General features: G+C 37.7%; 1 protein-coding gene across 2 annotated transcripts; it reads left to right on the top strand.

Moving 5' to 3' along the window:
* The first annotated feature begins 1875 nt into the window (after nucleotides 1-1875).
* Nucleotides 1876-8361, top strand: LOC148728988 (dehydrogenase/reductase SDR family member 7-like). Of its 2 annotated transcripts, XM_088725358.1 has the most exons (8): nucleotides 1876-2230; nucleotides 3009-3130; nucleotides 3218-3410; nucleotides 4016-4065; nucleotides 5388-5504; nucleotides 5965-6128; nucleotides 6714-6778; nucleotides 6943-8361. In XM_088725358.1, exons 1-7 carry the CDS (start codon nucleotides 1960-1962, stop codon nucleotides 6751-6753), a joined length of 957 nt encoding a protein of 318 aa, XP_088581484.1. In that variant the 5' UTR covers nucleotides 1876-1959; the 3' UTR covers nucleotides 6754-6778; nucleotides 6943-8361. The 2 variants fall into 2 exon arrangements, with proteins under 2 accessions (XP_088581484.1, XP_088581483.1); XM_088725357.1 differs by lacking the exon at nucleotides 6943-8361 and having other exon boundaries at nucleotides 1877-2230; nucleotides 6714-6906.
* The last annotated feature ends 1943 nt before the right edge of the window (nucleotides 8362-10304 follow it).

Here is a 10304-nt window from a genome sequence, read left to right as displayed (position 1 = left end):
AGAAATTAAGCAATTATCTGATTGCACAGCAAGCAATCAACTACAGGAACCAGTTGACAGACGACGAGAACCTGTTCATCAAATCATAATAGAGTCAGTTTGTATCTACGAAAAATGACATTATCAGCTACTTGACCTGAGAGCAAATTTTGAAATTATTGTTGCCTCGTGTTTTTTTTTTAAACGAAACATTCTACCGTTTTTTTGTTTTTTTTTTAACGTTTAAATCTCAAGAGTATCTCCACTAGTATCCTTGCGTCAACAATGGAAATAATTCAAACCACAAGTAAATCTTAAAAAAGCATAAGATGATAACCATGGCAACTAAACCGCTTAATGGGTCATCGTAACACGACTTTCTTCAGCAGTTTGTATTTCAAAAATCTCGAGTTAGATTTAAAAATCAAATTAACTTTCAGATTGTCTCGATTTTTTAAATCTCAAGTTTTGCTATTGCGTTTGAAATGTGAAACCTAACTCTGGGAGATAAAATCCTGAACTTCTGATTTTAATTATTTGCAGCCTTTGGCGTCATTCTTTCAAAATAGACCTTCAAGTAGGGTTTCTTATTTGTAACGGCTAAGTATCGTAGTTTTGAAACTACTAAATTTAGGTTAAGTTTCAACCACATTTTTCGAAGTTTGGCCGTACTGTATCATTAAAACCGTTAGGGTTTCTTTCATGAATCATGTTGTGCCCAATACTCATCACCTGTTTTTAAGACAAACTCCAATGGAAACTCACTACTCAACTTGGAAAGCCCTAATTCAACCCTGAATAACATGATTTCGCAGTATCTTTAAGTTGTTAATTATTAACATCAAAGAAACAGTCTGAACATTAAATGCATCAAGTGGTGACTAATTGCGTTCACTGAAACGTTGATATTAAGTGCTTGTCATTTATATTGGAAACACATAATTCCGACTGCAATTTAGGATAAAACAGAATAAGTAACTATTTCAAAGGCTAACCAAATTACCCGCAACGTAGAGCTAATCCAATTTGTAGTCTTTGAAAAGTTACCAAATTATGTGTAGCAAATTGCGAGAGATAGCTAAAGGGATTAATTTTTAAAGATATACATGCAAAAAAATTACTCTGTGTTCCACTTTAGTTGTACTTCTTTCTTCTTAAGGCTCTGGTTCGGCTGCTTGCCTTTGCCCTGTTGCCGAAGCAGTCCAGCTTTCCTTTCAAGAACTTGCTTCGAGCTTTTAAACTCTCCGTCACCAACATAATTAGAGCCTTTGTACTCTTTCTCTGTTAGGTATTGGTTAGTAATAACAGTGAGCATTTCACGAAGACTATTAGGCTAGTAATCTTCCCCGTCTATCTAAAAAAATTTTGCTTAAAACTCCCCGGAAATTTTTTCAGGATGTCCAGTTCGTACTTGTAACACTTCGTCGTAGCCGTTTTTCCAGACTTTTAGCCGTTTCTTTAAACTTTGTTGTGTGTTTTGTTGTTGCAAAACAAGTCCGAGCCGAATGCGAACTCTGCAATTCTCTGAATCAATGAAAAATGAAGTTTTCGATGAGTTACTTAGCCTTTTTCATAGCTCCTGAGAGAAAACTTTTTGCGAGAACACAACACAACAGCACAGCGGTTAAATGTCGAGTATGCACTGATGGAGCAATTTTGCCGACAACGCCAATTTCCCGTGCAATATTTCAAAGGTAAACAACTGTCACACAAAAGTATAAGAAAACAATTAAAAATTTCGTAGAAATCAGGAGAAGTGAACGGACATCTCAATAAGTTATAAAAATACGAGCTATGCCGTTGAGGAACATATCTTGGTTAGGTTATTCGCTTGTTATTAGTTCGCGCCTCTGGAAAGTCAACACCTGGGCTGCCTGTGGTCTTTTAGTCTCTTAGACTCAGGCCTCTTACTCGGTCCGCCATTAGTGTCCACGTAACCTGACTCTCTTTTTGCTTTTATTAATCAATATTTCAAAGAAAATGACAGGTTTCCTCGAGATATGTGTTTTTCTGTTTGTCGTCTTGCACATCTTGAGAATTTACTTTGCTGATTGTGATGCAATACTGCATTTCTACGAAAGATTTGCAAAACCACCGGATAAAAGATTGCGAGGTAAAGTGATTTGGATCACTGGTGCATCGAGTGGAATTGGCGAACATTTAGCCTACAAGCTAACTGAATTGGGCTGTAAACTGGTGCTGTCGGCGAGGAGAAAAGACGAATTAGACAGAGTGAAAAATCAGTGCCTGAGTAAGTGTTACTCTTAGGTTTTTTAATTAGTTCATCTTCATTCAACATAGGGAGGTGAAATTTGTCGCTAAGGGCTTGTTCACACTACGCGAAACTTTGTTTGCGAACAATTTTTTTGACCCACCAAAATTTTCACTGGCTTCGGAGGCCAGCAATCTTTTGTCGGGCGCGAAGATCTGTTGTTCCTTGACAGATACAATTCAACTGGTCATCATATTTCGTAATTGAACGTAGCCTCTTACGAGCGATGGTAAGTTGTCGAATGACTCTCTCCAAATTTTTCGGTGTGGTGCAAACAGGGCCTAAGAGAAATGGGTGAGGGGGGTTGTAGAATCTTGTACTCCGAGAAGTGACCAACAATGAATTTCTCCATTCAGTGCCAATACATTTCCAAACAAGAATGCAGTAAGGAAAAAAAATATCAATGAAGAGATTTTGACTCAATGCCAATTTTTTGGAGTTGCTCAACTATATATAATAATAATAATAACCTTTATTTTAAGAGGGTGACACCGATTACTTTGAAAGTATTCTCCCTAGTGGCCCTCTAAAACACCCACCCACCCCACCTCAGGGGAGGGCATCCATCACACAGTAATCTCGTGAGTAGGAAATTAACATCTCCTACCCCAACCCTGCAGGAGATGGGACCTCCATTTATTCGTCCCTATCCAAGAAGACTAGAATATCTAACCAGATTTCTTGATGTTATAGAGGGGTAGCAAATTCTAACATATAAATTGGTGTGAATATCAGAATTTCTTTTCTTGCTACACAGGCTTGGCAAAAAGGATTTTCCCATTGAGCTTTGAGGAAGACTTTCTTGTTGTGCCGTTGGATATTACAAATTTCTCCTCTCATGAAGACTGCGTAGCTAAAGCTCTTCAACAGTTTGGCAAGGTCTGGTTTTTGCTTTAATGTGATAAGTTCTTATTTTCAATTTTATTTCACATAAGGCATACGTGTACTTTTTTTTTTAAATCACAGATTGATTTTCTAGTAAACAATGCGGGAATTTTACAGATGAGTTCTTCAGTGGATAGTGATCATGACGTGGATATTTCAGTCCTGAACACAAATGTACTGGGGACAATTTCTATTACCAAAGCTGTTCTGCCCCACATGGTTCAAAACAGGAATGGTCAAATTGTTGTTATAAGTAGTGCCTCTGCGAAATGTGGTAAGTTTGATATATCATTTGAGGGAGGGGGCTTCTGATGATGAGAAAAGAGCCATACTGAAAATTCTGTAATAAACTTTACCTTTCCTCAGCCCTTATAAGATGCCACTTCACAAATACACATTTTGAGTCTACCATGTGTAAAGTTCATGGAAATTGATAAATACCCTTTCTTATCTACCTGGATCACCTATAAGGGTGTTCAAGTTTAATGTTACAGCAGAAAGATTGCATGTGTTGTATCCAGAAAAGTGAACCTGATGAGCAAGCAAAACAAAAAACAGGATTTGCACTCCCAAGGGAAACAGAAATATTGCAATCATTTGAGGATACCTCTGCAAGCAACATTTTTTTTACTGAAGAACAGAGCATGCTGCAAATGCAATTTTGTCTGAAACATGTGGTTAAAACCTCACTGTTCCAGTTTGTACTTTATATTAAGAAGCAGATGAAGTGTTTTACCCTTTGAAATATAAGATATATGTCATTTCTGGTATGTCATATCATTCACATGAGGCATTATCGTGGTAACGCATTTTTGTTCTTGTATATGATGAACACCTCAAGACGAGCACAACATTAATTAGTTGATGTTTATTTTGCAGCACCAGGTCCTAATATGGCTGCATATTCAGCTTCTAAACATGCTCTTCAGGTGATTGACTTAAAATGGTACATGATTGCATTTTTCTGTTGCTGATTTTGTGATGTATATTACTAAAGACACTAAAGCACTAAAGACAGGTCTTGAGTCAACTCTTCATGACTACTTCAAAAATATTTCTCTGGTATATTGATGACCTCAATAAGAACAAATGGTTGGCAGGTCCCGCTATAGTATTAATCACACTTGGAACAGACAGTGAGTTTCTCTAGGAATTTTGGAAAGTAAATAAGGTAAAGGTAAATATTGGTCTAAACTTAACAAACAGGGATTTTAATACAGTAAATGGTTTGAACCCGGGGGTAACATGTGAAGGTGTAGTCTGATCGTCCGGGTGAGTGTAGTCCTGAGAAGGACTGTTGTCGGTGGCAGTGACTGACGTTTCGACAACCTGTGCGGAAGTCATCATCAGAGTCAAGTGAATGACAACAAGTACTGACAACAATCATTCACTTGACTCTGATGATGACTTCCGCACAGGTTGTCGAAACGTCAGTCACTGCCACCGACAACAGTCCTTCTCAGGACTACACTCACCCGGACGATCAGACTACACCTTCACAGGGATTTTAATAATTATGATCCATAAGGTACAATCATTCCCATGGAGCCAACTGTATGAAAATTGCTCAGAAAAACTCAGACTGTTGTAAGTGTGAGCCCAGTTTATGGAGGTTTGCCCTGAAAGGGGGTACCCCAGATTTCAATTGATAGGGATGATCAAATGTGGAAAAAATTCCAACCCCCCCCCCCCCCCAAAACCCCTTAGGGCTTCAAAAAACCCCAAAACATCCCTGGACCAAAATTTAACCCCCCAAAAAATACCATGCCAAATTAATAATGTCATGCATTATGTAATAAAACAGTGACAAAACAAGTTTGGTTTTTTCTGTATTCTTTGAACTTCACAGCTAGGATACACAGGAACTATGTCCAATCTTCAGATTGTTTTGAATACCCAAAGAAAACTCCCTACTTAGATCAAGCTACCCAAAAAAAATACTTGCCAAAATTTTCCAACTCAAAATGATCTAGAAATCCAAATATTTCAACTCAGAAAAATCCTACCATCACCCATCTCTTGAAGTCCAAAGTACTTCCCCTAATGGTTTGCCCTACTGCTAGTTTACCCCCTTCCAATTTTTTGTGAATTGGTGATTTGAGGGCAAACTAGTTCTACTTCAAGTGACAAACTCCCACAGGTTGAAAATGGACTAACTTCCAATTGGGCAAAATCTCCATTTACTGTTTCAAAACTTACAAATTCAAAACAAAATTGTTGTCCAGTACTTATCTACTTTTATCATTTTCAGGGTTATTTCAATACTTTGCGTATGGAAGTCCATGAAAAGAATGTTGGTGTCACAATGATATGCCCTGGCTTGGTATTTTCAAACATTTTAAGAAATGCGTATCGAGAGAACCTGGAGGTATTTTGATAAAATCCAAATTTCATACTATTATTTATGATGTACAATTATTAAGGCATTGTTGAACCAAATCAAGGAAAATTTAGTTTGTCCAGACTTTGTTTCAAGAAGTGTAATCGGCGAAGTCTGCTTCACAGCTGGCACGTTCTCTCCCTTAGGTTTGGGTCAAGTGCTCTAGGATAACCACTGTCGATCATTATATGAGCCTCAGGCAATACTGTCTTTCAGGTGTGATACAAAAATATGAGTGCTGTTGCACTATTACCTGGAGGACCACAACCTCCTTTTACTGATGATGTTAACTTTAGTTCTGATCAGTAGTTTTGATCACTTTAGTTTTCACACATTCAATCGAAAAACGATCCAGCAAAAATGATCAAGCGAAGACAAGTTTTCTCTATTCCGCAAGACACCTCGCATCATTGCAAGAGAAAAAAAAAACTTTTTGTTCACTTTACAGACTCGTGGGGATCAAGTTTTTCCAGCGACAACCATCAAAACGGAACGATGCGTGCATCTTATTATTATCGCCATGGCGAACTGTTTGAATGAAGTGTGGATTGCTATTCCAAAACGACTGGTAGAATTGTATCTCGCACAGTATTTACCACTTGTCGGAAACTGGTAAGGTAGTTTAGCTACGGCAGTTGTATTGCATCTGTTTTGCCTCTCCCATCTCCCAATACGCTCTGGTATTAGTGGAAAACTTAATTACGAAATCCTCCTAACCAATCAGGTGCAATGCTTGAACCAGTCGTGACTTAAGTCACCAGCATTTTCCCGCGCTTTATTCGAAGCATCCACTTCTACAAATCAAACTTTTATATGTGGGCACTTCGGGTTGTCTTTGTATTTCAGTCCTCGACAATTCAGAGGTTCCCCGCATTAACCTGCCTTGTACGTCCCTTACTTTAGCCTGGCCATAGTTAATGGAGGGGGACTGTCCCCCTCCACTAACTATGGCCTGACGATGTAATTGTATGGAAATGATTTCGAGCTTTTCTCTCCTACATTATAAGAAAGGTCCGAAAATTAATTACGTCATGAGCGCAGAAGAACCCCTGTTCACTCCGAATGAAAATTATAATCGTAAGTTGTATTTTAGCATGGAATGAATCGATGTAATCATTGATGAGTGGCCTTTTCTTCTGATCTATGTAATCACTGATTTATTCATCGATTGTTTTATTTTTCCAATTATTTCTTCAGGTGGGTGCATTGGAAAAACCGGAAACGCCGTGAAACTTGACCGCGGATCCCTGATTAACTACTCGGTTCGAAATTCAAATAGTGTACCTAAATTAACTGTGTTCGATTTGTGCTTTTATTAAAAGTTAAATTATTAAGATAATTTAACTTTAGTGTGCTGGGATTAAAACTAAAGTTTCTTTTCGATTTCTAACTTTAACTGTGATCATTTTTTGTCCTCCTAACTCAGGACCACTTTCAATTGAGCTGCTTAAGGAAACGTATGGACGCCAATGGAAAAAAAAAGATTAAAGCTTGCGGATGGAATATTCAGAACCTGTTCCGATTCTAAAATCTGAAGTTTCTAATTATAGGTAGAAGCGTAGAACCCAAATTACATGCCTCTGTTATTCAGTGTTTGTGACAAAAAATTGCCTTAGGTTTTAGATGCAAACAGTTGAGACGGCAGGCTGTCTAAACTAAGCATTTCATTGTATTGACATAAACTGAGCATACATAAAGGGCATGTCTGAGAACATTTGGCGCATTCTTCAACTCTTCGAAATCCACAAATCACTACCCTACGTCAGCTACTAATAAACGTCAAAGACAAGGACAGACCGACGAACAGGCAAGGTTCAGCTTTGAGTTCTCGTTGGGTAATGGTGATGTTACCCTTACACTGATTGGTAGTTGTGATTACTTTGGTTTTGAGACACTTGATCGAAAAGCGATCCTGCGAAAGATAACCAAGCGAAGACATCAAAAGTTTTCTTTTTTCCGTTGGACACCTCTCAGCTATGGCAGTTGTATTGCATATGTGTTGCCCCTCCCATCCCCCAGTACGCTCTGGTATTGGTGGAAAACTCAGTTACATCATCCTTCTAACGAATTAGGTGTAATACTTGAACCAGCCGCGACTTCGTCATCAGCGTTTTCCCGCGTTCTATTCTTGGCATCCTCCTCTACAAATCATGTAATCCTAAACATACGGGCCCTTTGGGTTGTCTTTGTATTTCAGTCCTCGGCAATCCTTGTGTTGCCCCCATCCCCCCCTGTTTTAGCTTACTTTGTACGTTCCCTTTTTAATCCAAGGCTGTATGGAAATTTGTTGAACTTTTCTTCACTACATAATAAGCAAGGTTTGAAAATAAATCGCCTCATGAGCGCAGTAGAAACCCTGTTTACTCAAAATGAAAATTAGAATTGTAAATTGTTTTTTCTTATGGAATGAAGCGATGTAATTATTGATGAGTGGCTTTTTTTTTTTCTCCTAATTCATTTAACACTCAATCAAATGATTGTTTTATTTGTCTATTTATTTATTCCGGTGGGTACTTTGGAAAAACTGGAAACTGACGTGAAACTTTTAAACCTTGCAAATAACAGCGTTTCCTCAAGGTTATGAAGTACCTAGTGATACGGGTGGAAATATTATATAGCTCGATATGAAATGTTGCTGAGGTGACCAAATGGTGGTTTTGGAAACAATAGAACAATTATTTATTTTTTACAATTCAATGACAATGAAAAACATCATCATCATTAGGATAATGTACAAAAGGGTCATAGAGCCCATACAAGGCAGACTACCTAAAAGGGAAAAAATTATAAATATGGTTTAAGCTGCATAAACGTCAAATAAAAAAAGAAATAACAACCAACAGAACTGACGTAGCTGTATATTAGATATTCTACCTAAGGATACTCTTCTTTCTAAATACCGATATCGATAATGTTGGACCATGACGGTAGTCATTTTCTCACACAATTCAAATGCAAAGTAGACTTCAGAGGAGAAGGCGCCCCCTTCAACTCTAGGCTGCCTGTGATCTTTACTGTAGTTAAATTATCCCAGGCCTCCCAATAAACTAGAGAGCATAAGTCTCAGTCTGCCCGGGTGTCTCGAAACTTCAGACCTCGAAACTTCAGACCTATGAAGATAATATTTCGACAATATTTCGATAATATTTTGAAGATAATATGAAGATAATATTTCGCAGTTAATAACATTTCATTAACTGCGAAGTACCCACTCTTAATTCATTTAAAGGGCAAATTTCGTAGTTAATAAAATTTTATCAACTGCGAAGTACTTGTTCTGCATAATAGTGTACGGGGAATAATTCGCAGTTAATAAAAATCCACAAATGGCGAAGTGAAGATAATATTTCGCAGTTAATAACATTTTATTAACCGCGAAGTACCCACTCTTGATTATTTTGAAGGGCAAATTTTGTAGTTAATAAAATTTTATTAACTGCGAAGTAATTGTTCTGCATAATAGTGTAGAGGGAATATTTCGCAGTTAATAAAAATTATCTAACGGCGAAGTGCTCGCTCTGCACAATAGTCTAAAGCGAATATTTCACAGTTAATAAAATTTCGTTAATTGCGAAGTACTCCTTTTGCATTAGAATTTAAAGCGAATATATCGCAGTTATTAAATAAAAGTGAATAAAATTTCATTATCTGCCAAGTACTTGCTCCCTATAATGGTGTAGAGGGAATATTTCACAGTTAATAAAATTTCATTAATTGCGAAGTACTCCTTTTGCATTATAATTTAAAGCGAATATATCGCAGTTATGAAATAATAGGGAGTAAAATTTCATCAACTGCCATGTACTTGCTCTGCATAATGGTGTAGAGGGAATATTTCGCAGTTAATAAAATTTCACTAACGGCGAAGTACTCACTCACAGCATCCGCGGTACCCATTTATACACCTGGGTAAAGTTAGTAGTTACTATGACCCGGGTGGCGAGTGGCACCGTGAGAGTGTAGTGTCTTTCCCAAGAACATAACACAATGTTCCCGGCCAGGACTCGAACCCACACTGACTATGAGGCACCGTGAGAGTGAAGTGTCTTGCCCAAGAACACAACACAACAAAAATGATGTTCCCGGCCAGGACTCGAACCCGCACTGACCAAGAGGCACCGCACATCCCTGAAGAAAAGAAATCAAGTGAATCCCGTGGTTACTGTGTTTTCTCAAACGGAGATGTTGAACTTGATGCTTCTAATTCTAATCCAATACAAAGACCTACAAAACAGCCGTTGACAGCTTTATTAAGCATGCCGAACCATAACTATTCTTTCAGTAGAGCTAAAACACCACAGTGAAATACAGTAAAATGTAAAGTACTTTTCTGGTACTTCATTACAAGGTATATCCTTTGTTCTTTACTCCTAGTTTTCTGAGATGTTACAAAATCGAACGTTAATTAATCTTATCAATGTCCTTGGTTGTTTTTTAAACCCTGCGATCTCAGGTCCATTGTGTTAGTGTTCATCAGAACGGTTTGTCTGAATGTATTGAGCTCAACTAGAACAATTAACATATCATTTATCACATTCTGTAATAGACGGATTTGGCTACCTTGCCACCTAGTTCTTGTCACTTGATGATTTCTTTGTGACGTTACGATTGTGCAATCTGTTTCATGCCGCAGAGTGCATGGTAACCCCCGAAATGAATTATTAATTTAGCGTCTTGTAGCCAAACTACATCCTTCAAAGTGAATTCAATTTTCTACCTATAGTATTTTAACGTTGGCGACAATGTTAGCTGAATCCTTGTATTGATTTTTCTTAATTTGATTCAATT

The sequence above is a fragment of the Stylophora pistillata genome, chromosome 6, assembly GCF_964205215.1.
Source record: "Stylophora pistillata chromosome 6, jaStyPist1.2, whole genome shotgun sequence".
In the NCBI taxonomy this organism is placed as follows: Eukaryota; Metazoa; Cnidaria; class Anthozoa; order Scleractinia; family Pocilloporidae; genus Stylophora; species Stylophora pistillata.
Note: the sequence above shows the minus strand (reverse complement) of the source record. Positions and strands in the feature narration are given on the sequence as shown.